Raw genomic sequence first — 19,017 nt, 5'->3', positions numbered from 1 at the left:
CTCGCATGAATTTTAATCTAACGTATATGTGTTTAATTTTTGTTTAATACAAGCGCGAATTGAAAAAATCCTTCTACTGCAACGTCAACTCTTTTGTCAACATCGTAAGACATCGCTTTGTGAAATATATAGTTACACTAAGCGTAACTATTTTGTGGCTTCTACAAATACTTTCAGTATGGTTTCAAACTCTACCAACGTAATCGTGATAAACGAGTGTCGTTACAGTGCTAATGAAATTTCTAAACATTTTGTGTAACGCACGTAATATATTCGTAAAAGCGTGGGAATGCCTGTCGTCTAGAAGTGTTCAAGTACTTAAAGTCTTACTAGACCATTCTTTTTTCCAACGGTCTGTGTGTTCGCCTGTCTAATGTTAGGAAATTTATTCATCGAATTATTTTAGTATGATGAGCATTATAAATTATTTTCATTGATCTCATACCTACGCCAATTCTGAAAGCTAATTACATCGCGACCCAGGGAAATAATAGGCGGTCCTTCCCTGAAAACGTTATTCACACGGTCACCAAGTTACATTCTGAAAGGCAAGATAAATTAGAATCGACCGAGATATTCAGCGTGTGTGTCGCGTCATCAAATCAATGAATCGCCGATTAGCAGTGTCGTTAGACGCGTCGACTGGAAAATGCGTGATCATTTTTCGTTAATCCAGCTCGAACAGGTGCGACCTGTCGTAGATTCATCGCAGTGGTCGTTGGCAAACGTTTGATACATTTTCATGCTATTTACGATAGCTATTTATCTATTTATTCGATATACGTGGTAAATACAGAGTATGTAAAAAAATACATAATATACATATAACAAATAAAGGTATTCTTGGAATTAAATAAAATATTCGTTTATAATATCAAATTGCATTTTGTAGGATAGAAAGTAGCTGCAACAAGAATAGGAGTACAAATTGGTATAAAAAAATCTGATTTTTTTGATTTTGGAATATTTTAATAGTAATGATAATTAATCAAAGAATTTATATATTGACGTCTATGCTCTTTGTTTTTAAGCAACAATTCCAATCTTCGATCGGATAACTATTTTCATTCTATAATGTAGATTTGAATAAGTAATGAAATGGTGCCAAATAGCTTCTCGAAAATCGTGTCATTAATGTAGTACATAAGTTACCATTAAGTTAGTTCTACCTTGGGTGACATATTACATCAGTAGAATCAGTATCCCAGTGTTCTTCGACAAATCGCGCTATTCCAGGAACGAATAGTTATCTGTAGAATCCGTAACCGTACCCAAAATCGTAGAACAAGGATTAATCTTGATTATATCGAACGTTATCGTTGTTTATGCCAAACATTATCGTTTGATCTTTTCGAGGATAAACATACTAAGATTAGATAACCGCTTTCTTTAGTTGTATTGTTCCAAGACACGTCTACAAACGTTAAACGAGATAATTAACATCATAAAGGTAATATACACATATTTGGCAGCTGCATTCTAGCAATTTTTCGACTCGCGCTTGTATCGAAGGAGAATTGAACGTACACACACGATAAAACTATTTCGATTACGTACTGTGTATTAGCTTCTTTCTTAGAGCCTTAGATCGTTTTCTTTTCAAACACTCTGTATATTAGTCTGCCGCGATGAATAAACCGCGATGAAGCTCCCGTTGGGATTATAACCACAGAGCAATAAAAATAACGATTTAATGATCACGAGATACAAAGCGACACGTTAAAAAATTACCACGAAACGGGGTTAATGCCGACGCGGGGAATATTGAGAAAGTTTCACGTTGGTGGCCACGTTTGCGCTGACAAAAAAATTGACGCCGCGCACAACGGATTGTTCCCGATATGACCGGGAAAACGAATTTCCACTCACAATCCACTCACCATCCACTCACAATCGATGCAACGCCGATGAGTTTCGATAATTAATACTGTATCTTTCGATGAATTTTTTTTTATTTTGTTAAATTTTTAATTTATCCGACGAGAGCCAGTTTTCAGCGCTTTTCATTATAATTTACTGTTTCAGTATTTTGGCGTGGATTAGAGAACTATATTTAACATTTGATTATTTCTATTTATGGAAATTTATATACTTTCTGGTATTTCAATCAGTTCTACATATTTGTACCTTTGTCTATTAAATTGAATCGCAGTTTCTTAGTTCGTGAAAGACGAAAGAGGTAACAGGAAAAAGAAGATTTCATAGTTTGCTACGAAATCGATAGAAGAAACCACATAATAGAACAATACGTGTAATTCGTAGATTCGTAATTTTACGTAGAAAAGAAGTAACATTACGCAGGAAGCATCGTCTCTGAAATCAGTCGAACGATAATTCAAAGAAGGTTCATTGGTTCGTGGCTCGCGCGAAGAATGCGCCTGCTTGCGCGCGAAATCGCCGCGTTTTCGTGCACGATTCCGTGCACGGTGTTGCGCGCACACGCGCCCGGTTATATTTGCGCGCAACTAGAATGCATGACACATAAGTTTGAAATAACTCGTAGAGCGTTCCATTAAACGAAGCACGTGACGAAGTGCTGTCAGGCTCGCGTAAAACCGAACGCTATTTTGATTCGCGAAAACTGCATCGCCAACCGATACACAACATATATACCAAACAGTGGTGTATTTGAGGGACGGTGCTATTTCAGTTGCAGTTCGATCTTTGCGCGAATCGCGGATATATTTGCACACGCGGCTCGATTAACCGACACCCAGGGCTGGGGCTTGTTCCCGCGAGTCAGAGTAATAATGCTTCAACGTCCCTGTACCGTTATTTTCAAAGATATCAGCCCTGTTTCTCTAATTCTATCGTTTAATTCGTTGTTTCGTTATGATCGTTAACGTTCGTTAAGGAAACAGTAAAACAAGTGCGAGCAGAGATTCAGAACGACGATGCTTGACTATCGCGAATTGTGAGGAAAAAAGAAAAAGTTAATTTATTATATAATGTATGATAATTAATAAAAAAGATTTTGATTTATTTGGTTATCAAGCTTGAAATGTTGTTTCCGTCGTCTTTGGCCCGATTATATTTTTCTATGGTTAAAAAATATCTTAAAAGTATTATTGTTAAGCAGGATTTCTCACTTCCAGTTCATCTTATACATCTTCTTAAAATTGCTGAATTTTGTGAATCTACATTGTCAACAGTATATCGACTCATTGAACTTAATTCGTATCTCAACATTGTATTTATATAAAGCAATCGCTATTTTTATTTTAAAAATTACGTCTCTTATGCAATTATGTATATTCTTCTGATATCGTAGATTACTGTGCTGCAATAAAAATCGATCACTTTGATATATACGCATATATGTATTAACCATAACGAGCAGTAAATTAGTTACACATATTGTTCGTTAACAAAAACAGTGCACAATGTAGCTATACTTTTCAGGTCACTACAGTGTTTTGCCCATTTAACTCTATATGCTATATCATAGATTGTTGCACCTACATTATAAATAATATGGCGTTCAATAAAATTGATCGCGTGAAATACGAGCAGCGAAGGACAATTGGAAAAAAGTTTTTACGCATCGGGGATAAAAATCTTCGAGGCGATCTGTTCAAGGCTATAATCTGTTGTATTTTACGAGCCCCTGATCACTTTACATCGTAAACTCGCTCGAAAAGGAAAAAAAGCATGTTCGAGTATGATGAATGATCGGAAACGAACCGTTCCGAATTGTTTAATTTTCGCATTTAATTGCCCTTAATTGCATCAGTCCCCGAGGCGGGCGTAATTTCAACCTCCGATCGCCACTCAAATCACAATGTTTGCCTTGTATATCCGGCACGACGAAATCGACCACCCCATCTCTCTCTTTCGGCCTCATCCCTCTTAAATTGCTCGCCGCTGCTCGCACATTCGAGAAAGTAATTTTCGTTTCGGCTATTCTATCGCCCCTCGAACGAATGATTACATCATCCGTTGGGGGATGCATCATTCTCGCACCCGAACAGGGGTGGATTAACTTGATGCGCAACCCCGTCACCGAAATTCATAATCTGTGCAGCCAACGCGAGAACCATATTCCCCGGCAAGTGGCAAATTCTAATATATAAAGCGCCCCAGTGTCATCCAACACACTTCGAATCGTGTTTCACATAAAATTTACGAGGTGATTTTACACGCCATATATTTCTATTAATTTTTATCGTATTTTCATTAGTTTTTATTAATTTCTAATGTATTTCTATTAAGTATATCTCTATTGATTTCCGGAGTACTTTTATCAGCTACAGATCTATTATTTTCTAGCGCATTATTACTGCGTGTATTTCTATTAATTTCTAATCTAATTTTATTTGTGTATTTTCATTCATTTCTAGCGTATTTTTGTTAGATACAGCACTATCAGTTTCGATTATACAGAGTGTCCAAGTAGTTATGGTACAGCCGGGGAAGGGATGATTCTAGGTTAAAAAATAAATAGAAAAATAATATAAATTAATCAGTGAAGAAGGATATCAGGATTGAATTTTTAATATTTTGATGTTTCCTGGTGTTTTTTATTATTTTGATAATTTTTATTCCTTGGCTATTATTTAGATTACACGAACAACGCAGCAAGTAATATCTTTGTTAGTTTATGCAAGTTTCACTTCTATCGAGTGTCGTGGGTTATTGATGGACCATGTGGCATGAAACGTGTTAAATTAATTAGTGTGTTCCTTCGCTCGATGTTTAAGTAATAGAGAGATAAAGGAAATAGAATGACGAACGATCTAACATAATTACGATTTGATTAAATTCTCTAATATATGTATTGTATAAATTAATATCTTTAAATAAGATTCAAATTTGATTTATGAGTTACGTAATATAAGCCTCAAAAATGCTATAACATTTGAATTTAAAGTAGTTATTAAAAAGAGAGAAATCCGAAAGTGGCGAATTAATTTACACGCTTAATGCGTGAATTGAGTTCTTTATTAAATTCTCAAAGTACAAATGGTGCATTATGTTATTATTGCTCGTGCATTCTCACGTTTGGAAAACACTTTCGCGGAGCATTAGACTGCAAGTGAAAATGAAATTTTGCTAGTGTCTGCTGAAACTCAGTGGAAGTTTTGACAGCTGAAATAGTTGGGGATTCGCCCACAAATTTCAAGTTACGAACCGTATACGGTTGATTTCACGTAAAATCGGGTTATTTCAAAATCTCAAGCGGAATATATCACAATGGAAGAATAATATTGCCGAAGTTTGCCAATCAACGTAAAAAATTGTCTAATCGCAGTGTCTTGAAATATCACAAATAGAGAAGAATTTATTAAAATAATAATAATAACAAGTAAAATTTGATTAATAATATCAGTTCAATTATACAGAAGGACTTGATCATTTTAAATTGTTTGGTATGTAGTTCTAGCGTTTGAGAAACTTAAACGAAATTAAGCTGAACTGTTATTCAAGACATCCTCGATATTTCTGACTAATAAGTCCGACAGAATTAATCGTTTAGAGGTGGAAGTAGTATAGATCAAGATCTATTTACGAATCATGAATCTGTTGGTTCGATGAAGCAGAAATTGCTGGTGGGACTGAGTCGATGAAAGCTTTGCCTCGGCACAGATGCTGCCTAAGAATTTCTTGAGCAAACAGAGAGACGAAATAGGCCCGGCGAAGTGTATTCGATACGAAGATATTTTCTTTTCGAGGTTCCTCTTTCTCACTCTTGGCTGATGTCTATTTTCTGGGGTGGCGCGCGTGCACGCTCGCGAATTACTCGATGAACTAAATTCCAGGCCACATCAAAGCAATTTCCGTCATCGACTGTGTCATCGAGTCAGGTTGCCTTTGAAGATCAGTGTCGACGCTGTCAATGGCAAACTTTACTTTGGTGAAGTGTATCGTCTAATGATAGCACGTCCAGACCCTAATAATAGTCCTTGGTTGCCTAATAGTTGTCTAAAATTCTCATTTGTGAGCGCACCAAGCATTCGTCCCTTTAACAGATTGCCACGCTTATTAATAAAAGCCGAACCTTTAATAAAGATCGAGTGGAACGTCGTACAAGTACAGAGGAATGTTATCTTATCTTCTCGAGCCTGTTTTCTTTTAGAACGATAGAGAAGTTTCGGAATCTTCCTTCTAACGAAAAGCTTGTTATAAAAAAATTCGTTTAATATTTTACCTCGCACTATCTCTTTTATCAAATTCCTGCAATTCTGCTTATAACGCTACATGCGATACATAATTTCTTTGTTCAAGTCACGCGTGCAAATCTAACCCAAACACGAACCTAACAGCGTCAAAGATGTATTTTTAATATGCCCGATATTAAGAAGCTTGACGAAGCTTCGTCCTCAATTACGTATTAATTAGGTATTATAATTAAAAGATCGATAAAAATGTACGTATCACGTTTCTCTGTTGTCATCTTCATTTATACATATGTTTACATATATTTACATACATACACATATATTTAATGTACGTAAGATGTTGTAACTTGCATCTATAAAGATCGATAAGTAAAATTATCAACTTGAAAAGGTATATCCTTTGATATCAGGTGATGTGATTAACCCCAATCCATCCCATCAAGAAACAACAAGTTAACGTCTAAGTTCCTTAATTCCTAATACAAAGAAAAGCAGGAATTTCAAGACCCAAGAATCCTGCTGACAAAACTCTTTTCGAATGCCCTTTGAAATCTCGAATTCGTACACGTTTCCCTAACAAGTTTCCCGAAGGGAGATCTCGATCGATGGACACACAGATCGACAACGATCGCGATCCATCGCCAGCCACCCTCTGTCATCCACCCTTCTCGTTCATCTTTCCCCTGGAAAGAAGACCGTGCGAAGATCGTCGAAGCTATGCAAAACAAGATAGCTACGGCGATCTGGTGCTCTTTGCTCAAGAAACTATTAGGTTACCGAATAATTCATGCGGGGTCGCAGCCCGCCAATCCGGTGGCGCGTACAGCACACGACCACGCCGAATCCAAGGTTCGCGGGGTCGTGCAGGATGCAAGGCGAGGGGCAAGCTAACACACTGTAGGGATAGAGAGGAACATTGTATCGCGTAGAACGCTGGACAAAGATAGAACAGCAAGTGTAGAGGAAGCGAGAAGGGATGAGATTGGAGGAACACAGAGGAGACTAGCAAAACTGAGAGCGCGTATACTCTGTTGCCAATCTCTCCCCGACACCCTATATCCTGTGGGGGACATAGCCACCCCGTTCGCCCCATAATCGTTTCTCTCGTTCCGCACACTCTCGACAGCGAGCGCGAGAGCGACGGGGATGGTTCTCGGCGGGCGGGACAGAGACGGCTGATGGCCACGCGAAAAAGGAAAAATGAAAATGAAAATACGAGAGAGAGAGAGAGAGAGAGAGTGAGAGGAGAGGGAAGGGGAGGAAGCGAGCGAAAGGAAGAAAGGGAAGAGGTACGATGTGCTCAACGGGGAGAGAAGAAAAAAAGAAAAAGGAAGAAGCGAGGGGTTGGAGGCGCGGGAAATGAAAATAGAAGAGAGACGGGAGTCTAGGGTTGTCCCAGGAGAGGGAGAGCGATGGAGGCATTGGGTGAAAGGCGACGAACATCGGGGAAAGAAACGGGCGAAACGGGAAGAGAGGAGAGACAAAGTGGTAGAAACTAACGGCACGGACGGGAAGAAAAAAGCCGTTGGTGGGCGAGACGTGAATAGAAGAAAAATAGAATACCGGAGGAGCAACGGGGTTGGAGTAGAAGAGACGAGTAATGCGACAGAGAAGCGACAAGGGTGAGCGAGAGGAGACAGGACGAGACAGGGACGAGAGGAACGTGGCACAGAGCGAGCACGGTGAAATTAGCACAGATAGAGAAAGGATGAAATGGTTAAACGAGGGAAGGACGAAGCGAGATGAACAGAAAAGGGAGATAGTCAGGGTAGAAGCGTGCAGAGAGAGGAAAATAGAGTCGGTGGAAGAAAGACGGAGCGAAGGGAGAAGCAGGGAATCGAGCAAGAGCAAGGCTATAGCTGCTGCCGTCCCGACCCGACCTCTCATCCCCCGTTACCCCATTCCTGTCTCCACCTCCCTAAACCTTCCCCTTTCCGCGCTACCTCATCTCCCAGCGTTCCCTCGGCTCTCTCTCCCTCCCCTCTGGTGCCGCTATCACCCTCGCCCACCATGGCACAACCACCCACCTATCCAGCCCACCGACCAACCATACCACACAGTAACACCCCGACCGACAGATCAATACCTACCAACTACCAAGCTGCTCCCAGATTATCATTCTATCCGTCCACTTTGAACGGCCCCGAAAATCGAGTGGACACACCGGCCCGTATGGACCCTCTCTTTCTCTTTCTCTTTCTCTCTGTTCCTGTCTCGCGCGCTTCTGATCGACCTCCCTCCTCGAAGGCCAGAACGCGTTCAAGAGAAACGCCGCTAAATGGAAACCGCGATCGGAGCGTACAGTCGCTTCATCGATATAGATCCCCTGACTGGAAACCGTTCTCTATCGTTGCTCGATTAACGCGGCCAAGAATTTAGTTTCGACGTTCGCTTTCCAGATACCGACTAGTTGGCTTATACGCCGTGTCGAGGTCCAAGTGTACTCCGCTGCAATGGCTGACTCAAGCGAACACCGTCCGTTCCATTGGAACATCCTACGCGCTTTGACGTTCTATTTCGGCATCGGGGCCGAATGCTTTCCGGGATCGATAATTAATGAATTTGCGCGTGCAAGCTGCATTCGAATACGCAAGATGGTATCTTGAACGCGTTCAAGAATTTTGGAGACAATTTGGAAGCAGGTTGTCCCTGTTATTACGGTGCGATCGGTCAGAGAAAATTTGCCCACAGGAAGCTTCGCTTCCATGGAAATTTCATTCGAAAATTTATCAAGCACGCGTGCGCCAATTCTAAGCTAAATTCGTGCAAACACTGTTCTTTTCAAAACAAAGCCTTAAATAAACCAGTTTTACTCCGCAGTCAACGAACCAAGTTCGAATACACTGAACAAATCTCTGACTTCGATTCGAAAATAAAGCACCGAAGAAAAGAACTGTATGAAAAAGTTTCACCGTACATTATCGATTTACTTTTTCACAAAGAATCATCCTTTTGCTGATTGTACCGTGATTACAGGAATACGTCGATACTTTGTGTAACGAGGAATGATCTTGCCCCGCGCTTTTGTTCACGAACTTCCGTACACTATAAGTTCCCTATATACAATAAATCGTTCGAACGAAGTAGTTTCATCTTTTTTTACGATCTGCAAACGAGGTCGTTTAAGTTAATCAACGTGCATGCGGGTGAGACAAAGGTGCAGCGAGAGGATGGCTAAGGGGGAGGATAAAGAGAGAATTATTGCGAGAGGGAGAAGTTTTAGCGTATTTATCGCTCCCTTCTCGCACCTTTCTGCATCTCCACTCTCTCTCTCTCTCTCTCTCTCTCTCTCTCTCTCTCTCTCTCTCTCTCTCTCTTTCTCTCTGCTCTTTCGTAATGAGCCAGCAATTTTTCAAAGCCGAACGACCTTCTGATCGCATACGCGTTACGTCAAATTAAAGAGCAACAGGTGTCTCTGCTGATCATCGGATGTACTCCGCGTTAAAATAGTAGCATCGTGATATGACGACACCCGCGACAACATCCGTTGTCTTTGAAGTGAATATTATTACAGAAGAGGCGATTAGTTGGACAACGAAGGGATCGATGGAGGGAACCTCGATCGATCGTTGAGAGAAAAATTATAGCATCTGTTGTGTTTTACTGGCGCAATACTAAAAATTTTGGAAATTTTAAATTTTATGTCAAATGTTGTTTTTTTTTTGTTTTACTAAGAATACAGCGAGATTCCTTTTATTTTGTTATAAAAGTTGGATTTTTTTTATTATTATAAAATTTCGAGGATTTCTAATTGTAGGTCAAAGGTTAGGAAATTTTCTTAGTTACGATACACTCCTTTTCCTATCTTCTTTTACATCGTATCAAAGAGTAAATGTAATAGTACTTAGTGGAACGTATACAAAGTGTTTTGTCTACATAGAATATAAAATAAATTTTGTTCCAGTAATACAATCTTCGCGGTTAAGAGTTTCTTGACAGCGAATTATACACGAATAAAGAATTTGATTTGGAAATATGTCAATTGATAAAATTTAAGAGAGAATATTATTTCGCGACAGGAGATCATAAAAAGCGTACTTCCTACTTTCATAAGGTATATCTCATGTATCTTCCGTCCATTTGAATAAAACATTCATACGTATAAATTATGAGTCGACGTATGTATGTTTTCAAATATTTCTACATCTCTCACACTGACATACATACATTTTTCATTCATTATTATAATTCGGCTACGTTATTTATTACGGGAGGAAGTACACAGGTGCAGAACAATACGAACTTCACGTTTTACAAATTTAGTTTTATCGATTTATTTGTTACATTTATTTAAGAAAATGTTTGTTAATACATCGAAAATACGAAACAAATAAATCAACAGGCAGCAGAATCTATCTGATCAAATACTCTGATTATAATTAACGAAAAGTATTAAAAATAACGACAGACTAAGAAACGTTACTCTTAAAAATAATCATCTCATCGAAATCCTTAAATTATCGACAACGATTATGCACAAAATTTCTAACAACAATACGCAACAATTGTTTCATTTATGGAAAACTAAGTCTTTATATTATTACTGTAAATATTTAACTAATATTTCCATTTTAACGTGTCTTCCACGGTATCCCACGGTCTAAGAAAAAAATTGGGGAGGGGTTTACAGAGGGCAGAAGGGTGAAATCGATGATAGCGCGATTTGATCGAAAAGGGTGGAGGGTAACATCTTTCGGCTCGACCTTTTCAAACAAAAAAAAGCGACGTAAATACACGTGGTCCGCAAAGGTGTTCCATTAGGCCGACCTTAAGTATCCTGGGCAAGGACGTCCGTTGTGAGGAAGATACGTCACCGACGACCGTGGCAACGTCACGAGGGCGCCTCCGGTGACGTCAGTGGCGTGCTAAATGAGATTAGATTCGCGAGGGTTTATTTGCGGCCTACGCATTTTCTGCCCCTGTGCTGCAAGCAAAATGCCACATCGTACGTTCCGGACGTGACTACTTACGACGTTCTGCATACTCTAAACGAAAACCAGTGACCCTTGAACTAAACCTCGAAACGGATATGAAGTGATGTTCGTTCTACTCGTGTCTCACGTCAGATTTAAGCGGTCGTTGCTTTTTCAAAGATTTCATATTAGTTGTGCGTGTATTAATCAGTAGAGTGTATATACGTCAAAGTCTGTTGGGAATTTGTGCGGAAGGGATAACATTTATGATAAAATAATATTACAAAATTGCGTAAAATATAAACGCTGAATTGGGATTTTTTTGTGCCATCCAACGCTGTTTGTTCGTGTTTCCCTTCGGAATAGATGCAACAATAAATGTGTTAGAAAACGTGGACGACTTTACAACTTCGAAGATTTTATACGTTCTGCCAGATAGCAGTAGCAAAGTTAAGAGAGTTGTTGCAGAAAGATATGAAATTTAACAACTTTGGAATTATTACTCGGTAATTTAATACACATTTACTGACAAGAATCAAAAAGATATCTGTAAAATAGCTCATAATGCTGTTAAAAAATAAAATTCTGAAAATTCCTTGGTATCAATACCGTGCAAGAGAATCTCCATTAACGAGAAACCCTTTATGGAGTATAAAACGCGTGACGAGACACAAGACATCGATCTCGGTAGTATCGATCCTCGTGCGAGCAACTCGCCAAGAGTTTGGTTCCTTCCCTCAATCATTCCAAGAAACCGTTTAATTTCGAGCAAAAATATTTCGCGCGGCCATTTTTCTTCGATTATACCGCAAGGTATAAAACGCGCATCCGTAATATTTTTTTTCCTGGTCGGAGGTTCCCACGCGTGGGAACAGCTGTGGCGCAAAACTGTCGCCGGAATATCCGTGTTACCGTTGCGTTTCCAGTGTTTCCAGCGTTACCTTGTAGACGGAGCGCGGGATCGGAAGCGTGGCAGGGAAATGAACTGTTATTATCAACACCGTCTGCGTTTAATCGTAAGTTACAACGTCTGCATACTTCTCGTGGCGGCGAAAGGACGATAGGACAGCTCGAGGTCGTGGCATGCGCCACGATAGGCCGGCAGCCACCGTGTGTGCATGCACAGGGCGAACCACCGTGTTGTATAGAAGTAGCTGTGTGTTGGCCGCGCGCGTTGCATAGCCGAGAGACAAGTGAACAAGAAAGGGAAACAGAGAGAGGAGGGGGGAGAGGGCGTGCGAGAGCGCGTACACTGTGTGGAGGGCGGAAGAGAGAACACGCTGGTGGATGGAGAATGCGCGAAAAGGAAGGAGATCGCGAGAGGTGAACGATAAAGAGAATCACAGAGGGGGAGAAGCGTGGAGTACGATGCATGAAAAGGGGGAAAGAAAGAAGAAGAAGAAGAGGAAGAAATAAGACAGAAGGAGGGATAATAAGAGAAAAGGAAAGGACGGGGAACTGGAATGAAGAGAGGAATGGAAGAAAAAGATGAGTTTATAAAGGGAGGCGGAAGAAAGAGAAGGGAGTCGAAGGGAGAGCAACGTCGACGGCCAGCGCAAGAGAGATAAAAGGAAGAAGAGATAAAAAGAGAAATGAAAAGGAAGAAAAGAGTTCTTCTTCGATGGCAAGGCGTTCTTCGGTGTTGCAGGCAGCGGCGGCATAAATCGGTCGAAGGGAAAACTTTTTGGGCGCGGAGTTACCAGTCGGTATCTCCACTTCGCGCGTATATGTACGTATACACATATGTGTATGCGGTTTTATCTGGCGGTACTCGGGGATGTTGCGGGTTGATTTATCGCCTGTCGTTGCCATGGAAACCTCGGCGTGACCGGCTTGCGCGACACCCTCATATCCGAGTCGACTCTCTGCTTTACCCTCTCTATCTCTCGACTTCTATCTCATTCTAACGCGGTTGCCTGTTACTCTCACCCTAGCTCCTCTCATCCTCTAATACACGCTTGCTATCTCTGTTAGTCGCTCCCTTCAATGGTATACTCTCCATTCGTACCCTTTTCCTCTAGAATCCGTTCGTTTCTGTCTGGTTCGTTCGCAGTATGCCTATCCGTTCCAGTGCCTATCTTCCTCGATCATCCACTTCTCCTCCTCCCTCTAACGTCTCTCTTTTCCCACTTCCTCTTGCCTTTCTCTTTCTTCGAAATATGTATGTATATTCGGGTTGCGTCTCTCCTTATTGCATTCCCGCTCTATTTGTCTTTACACCGTATCACTATCCCTGTTGTCTCTACCATCTCCGTCCATCCTTCCTCGTGTTTCTCACCTTCCGTCTCAACGTGTCTTCCTTTCTCGCTCCCATCACCGACCACGTATCAACCTCTCCTTGTCTCTCCTAACCCACGCTCCCTCCTTGCTGCTCACAAGCTCTCTATTCCACTGTCGTTCATTTATCTCCCTCTCGTCGTCGTTTCCTTCCTTTTTCCATTCCGCTTTGTAGCCTCCCTTTCTACTACGTTCTACCACCATCTACGTGTCTCTCATACACCCCGACTCCCGTCGTCTTTTCTCTCCTTTCTTCGTCCTTCCTTTTCCCCCCCATCGATGTATACCGACGGCTTCGCTCACCCACGCACACCTCGGCAATCCCACTCCTACGGCCTCTAACCTCCCCGACCGCCCTTTTCCACGCTCCTTGCTCACGTACATACGCCGTGTCTCTTTCCCTTCAGCTCGCCCTCAAACCACTTAGCCGACCGACCAACCACCCATCCACCTATCTACTACGGCTCACCCACCCTTCCTTTCCTTTCCATCCACCCACTCTCATCTTCCCTTCGATATGCACCCCACGCTACTATCAGCTTCTACTCCCACGCGCGAGCTTGAAACCCCCCAGAGGAACGTCAAGGAGGCGACTACCGGAGGAGTTCTCTGCAAAGAACCAGAACTCCAGCCACCTCCTCACCTCCTGCAACAGCCCCTCGGTCGCTTTTACCTCCTCCATCCACTACCATCAGCTCCGCCAATCGAGTGTCGACTGGCTGCTGGCTTGGTGCACGTTTGCGCTACTGCACAGGGCCTCTGATCGTTCCACGCGATCTAGATAAAGAGCGTTATCTAACTGTGCGGCTAATTAACCGGCTTCTCGTCTAGTTATCAGTCTAGGAGCACTTTACTTTCTTCGTCTCTCGATGCAAACCGATCTCTAGCGAGTGACTTTTCGTCTCGCGATCTCCGGGAACCACCGCTCACTAGGGAATTCCCAAGGAAAATTTCGTTATCGACCGAGTTAACGCAGATTCGAAGAGATAAAATGTGATTTAGATTCGGCGAGTTGTGAAAGCGTATAAAGAAATAGAAGAAATTTTGTTTACGAGCTATTCGTAAAAATTTAGAATTATATGAAAAACTTAGAAATCTTAATTTGAAATCCAATTTGACCGGTTGGACACGATAGAAAGGAATATGAGAAGTTGAAAATTTTAAATCAGCTTTATTTGGAGATTTAAAAATGTAAACTTGGAGTTTTCATATTTTGAAGAGAATTTTAAACTTTTTCGACAATGTGCCTTATTACCGACGGTAGATAATTTTGATAAAGAACGTTCGATCTTGGCGCATTTAGCCAGTATAAAAAATTCCCTAGGGAATAAAAAATTAATGTTTGTGGATTGACCAATGATATTGCCAGACGTCTGATGTCAATGATTTGAATGAACATCGAAAAATTTCAACTTAAATGTCGACCATCTGCTATTCTATTCGCTGCTACGAATCGAACGCGGTGCGTGACTGAAGAAGGATCGATTGGCATATGCGGGTCTAATTAGAGATTCAGCCGAGAATTACGAAAACCCCACCACGGTTAGATTACTTTCTTGAAAGACGAGTTTCATAACGAGTTCAATTACTTTCACAAATAATGTTCCCCGTTACTGCCTAGCTGCTCGAATCACGCGCAAAACAGTTAATTACTGAATCGAAGAATTTCCGCAGTGACAATTTTTCTCAGATCCTTGCAAAACCTGATACTGATCAGTAGAAACCTATCTCTTTATTCCGTGTTTAGATTCGCATTAATTATAAATATTTTGTTATATTATTTTTTATACTGTAATTAATATCTTTGATCTTTTTAATTATATAGATTTTTGCTTAATTTTTTAATCTAACGAATATCACATATTTACGAAATAAATAAACACAACAAAAATATTCATTTAAGCATAAGTGTCAACAATTTTGAAATATTTGATATGAAATATTTAAGTATAATATAGTTACTTCATTATTGTTATTAAAACGATAGAATATAAATACATAGAGTAACATAATGATCCAATAAAAAGTTGCGTATAATACAATAAAAATTACATATGTATGAGAAGTTTGTATTACCGACTCTTGATAAAGAAGTGACGGCAAGATAAACTATATACTTTCTTCTTTACTTCTAGTAATAAAAACTTTGTATTATTATTGTATTATAGTCAACATCGGTGTAATAAAACGCATTATGCAATTCTCTCGTAGCTCAAAATTAACATTCATTATTCATCGTAAGTAAGTACACGAACCTTACGTCGATACACGATTATCGATTTCCGTCTTAAATTTTCACAATCAATGCAAGTTCCATGCAAACATAGTCATCGAATAAATCTGACAGAGTTCAGTACATCTAATGTCGATCTTATCTATTATATTAAGCAAAATATTCAAACAAAGAATAGGACTACATAAAATATAAATCATTCATACGTCCATCAAAGAAATACTGTATCCATATAGAATTCCACTAGTCTAGTGTAAAAGGCACCAAATGTCTCAACGTTAACAATACGGGAAAAAAGTGAAGATAAGGAGTTACGAAAGATCAGACAATATCCGGTGGAAGACAATGACGTCGTGTCAAAGGAAAACGGCAGGAAATATAAGGTCAGGTCGATAGACCCAGGCGAAGAGAATATTCCCGAGGCTTCGTTGTCGGTCTCATTGTTATCGACCCGTTGGTATTCCCCGGCGTCATTGGTAGCAGGATCACGTGGTGTCTATCGCCTTCCAACCAGTCAGCTCTCTCGTACAATGCACACCATTGACGTAACTTTAAGCAGTCCTGCGTGAAAGGTCATAAGCGCAACTCTGGTATAATCAACGTCTTATATGCACTCTCGAATCCTCGTCATCCGCTTCTCGCCGTATGCAAAAATCATTCGCTATGACTTTGATTGACACGACACAGTGAAATAGATGGAAATTAATCTTTATGAAAATAACGACCTCTTTTGCTAGCGTTAATTACTTTATATTGGCTAAAGGGGATTTTTTAAAGAGTAACAAGAAACTAGGACTTTCGATTATCACGAATTTATAAAAATTGGTAGATTGGCATTGGTTTATACAAAGATTGTATATATAAAAGTTAATGCTTGTTTCTGGCATAACATTATTTAATTATTAAACCAGAAGGAAATTCTGCTTTTTGATTATGTTGAATAGCAAAAGTTGACAAATTGGTATTGATTTGCACAAAAAATTAAATATGTGACATATTGACATATCGATCCTCTTTGATAATATTTTAATATTATCGGTAATGTCAAATAAGAAGGATTATTTTTCAAAATGAAAAGAGAACTATCCAATTATGCTGATTTATAAAAATTGAACAATTAATATTGGTAAAATAGAAAATTCTTTGATTATATTGGATGAACAAAGATTGAATATAAAATCATTCAGTATTTCAGAATTTTTGGAAGAATCAAACGTTGTACGTTTCAGTTTTTCTCTGTCACTGTACAATCAATAGTTTTGACTTACGTGATATATAAATCTAAAAACTTTCAATTAATAGCTAATATGTTTTCTTTTCATGAACAATTTAATTAACCGAGACAATAGGGGCTATCGAGCTCACGATACACGCGAATGCAAATCAGGTTGCATATAATTAGGCATGCATGGAAAATAACACGATACTCTTGCTTTTGATATGATAATTATCAAACGTGGCTACAGATTCGAGTACGATGGACACAAATATAATGGATTTCCATCTCGCTCGATATTAACACGCGACTCATTGGCAACAGCACCCTCTAATTCTCATTCTTCGGTCACGTATGCAATATATCATTTGCATACAGGTGAAAACGAACAATAACTTCAAACAATATTACTATAGTGACGAGGAATATTCTTTTAACACAGTTTTTGATAAATATCAGCTAAATATCATTTTAAATCCAATAGAAAATTAATATAAAACATTTACAAAGTCCTATTTTCTTTCCTGATCTCAATCCATTCTCATTTTTAAATAACATTATCCCATCCGTTTTCAATAACATTGTTACTTGTTAATTATGTCTGAATTGTTCTCTCGTTCATCGAACAAAGAATCGCGATAAGGATGCGTGTTATCCGTCAGCTGGGACAACTCTGAATTTCAAAGAGATATCGTTGAAAAAAAACGGAGAATAGGTCAAGCTTGAATTTTTAACGATCCACAGTCTTCAGCGTACGTATATAAGACGAAAGGAAAATTCTGCTGGGAAATGTTGCTCGTGTTGTTTCGCGGTTAAACTATATTAACAACGAGTTCGTTATGTCGCGTCTCACCGCATGGATTGCTGCTTTGCTCATATTGATCGGATCTGTTTGGTCACAGGTTAAGACTTGCCACGGCTTTCGTGTTTCTAAAGCTCGATTACATAACCATAAATAATTTCCGATGATACCAGAGTGATTATTAATTATCCTTAATATCAATTTTCCACGAAAATCGTTAACTTCTCCACGAACGAATTTTTCTTCGTATACGTAGATAACATTCTTTTTTTTGTCAATTATTTACTATTTTCTGATTTTCTCTCAAAGAAAATACAGTGCACTAAATTTAATTTTTCTGCAGATAAATACATTAATCTCGTTATTGTTCAACTAGTTAACATTTTGAATGGGTATAGTGTCTTTTTACGAGGAATTAACAATTAATGATTATCGCATATTATAATTTCCTGTATAAATATTAATTATATAAATATTAATTTCTTTTTCTTATTATTATACATATAGGAACAGATTCTTGAAGAAGGAATCGGGGAACCAAGATTCGGCTTTGGTTTGCTTGAGCCTATACGAATATCTTTTTGCAAGAATTCTTGCGAGTCAACTGAAAGAAACTCGTACATACTGAATCTTGCCTGTGCCGTAAAGTGTCCCGAATTATATTTACCCCATACAACTTCAAAACCATCTTCAACAATGACACCATCGAGTATGCCAGCTACGAGTATGCCAACTGCAAAGAATAGTATGCCAACTACAACGAATAGTATGTCAACTGCAACGAATAGTATGCCAACTACAATGCGTATGTGAACAGAACCGAAGTTGTACCACAGAATGCTTCGACATCAAGTAATATCATTAATGCTAGTGCTGATTCAACATTATTTTTTCTTTATGTACGAATAAGATTTTTTGAGAATTTCATTATATATTTTTGTAGAATATAATATACTAACAACTAAAGCATATTTTCTACTCAACTTTAGATTAGTATGACATTATGGAAATTTCATGGTTCGTTATTAATAACAAACTGTGTGTCGAAATGAGAAAGACTTTCTTTCGGTCTTTTGCATTGGAGTAACGAATGAAATTTTTGCTAACATAATGTTAATTATGGAAGTTATTAAATCCGTTTCTTTTGTATGTAGAGAACGAGTTTTTCGAGAATATTTAATACACGGTTCTTTAGAATGTAGCACAATATTTTTTTTAAGTATATTTTCTATCTATATAGATTGGCATGATGAACAAGTGAAATTTTTACTAACATGATTTGATACAATTTGTTGGCTTTATATATTTCTAAATAAATTGTGCTTTCATCAACGAAATTCTGATTTAACTTGTTCATTTGTACCAAGTCCTGTTTCTATAAGTCCTCAAGTTGTACGAAGGATGGCGTTAGTAATACTGAGATATTCTGTAATGCGTTAACGAAGATTTCTGTTTCA

The 19,017-nt window shown here is 39.0% G+C and overlaps 2 protein-coding genes across 4 annotated transcripts in view; one reads left to right on the top strand and one right to left on the bottom strand.

Annotated features, from left to right (window-relative positions):
* LOC126914646 (centrosomal protein of 290 kDa-like) overlaps positions 1-19,017 on the bottom strand; it is a 170,263-nt gene that overhangs the window by 73,682 nt on the left and 77,564 nt on the right. The gene's annotated exons all lie outside the window — the stretch shown is intronic.
* On the top strand, positions 17,560-18,956 carry LOC126914793 (uncharacterized). The gene is made up of 2 exons (XM_050719212.1): positions 17,560-17,660; positions 18,068-18,956. Exons 1-2 carry the CDS (start codon positions 17,598-17,600, stop codon positions 18,371-18,373), a joined length of 369 nt encoding a protein of 122 aa, XP_050575169.1. The 5' UTR covers positions 17,560-17,597; the 3' UTR covers positions 18,374-18,956.

Source organism: Bombus affinis, chromosome 3 (genome assembly GCF_024516045.1).
Source record: "Bombus affinis isolate iyBomAffi1 chromosome 3, iyBomAffi1.2, whole genome shotgun sequence".
Taxonomy (NCBI): domain Eukaryota; kingdom Metazoa; phylum Arthropoda; class Insecta; order Hymenoptera; family Apidae; genus Bombus; species Bombus affinis.
This window is presented reverse-complemented; position numbering and strand designations above follow the sequence as displayed.

What these genes read in the sequence shown, in the direction of transcription:
- LOC126914793 (XM_050719212.1), top strand. Translation starts at nt 17,598, where the DNA reads ATGTCGCGTCTCACCGCATGGATTGCTGCTTTGCTCATATTGATCGGA. An exon ending in TCGGATCTGTTTGGTCACAG is followed by an intron (nt 17,661 to 18,067) that starts GTTAAGACTTGC and finishes TTATACATATAG; the next exon opens with GAACAGATTCTTGAAGAAGG.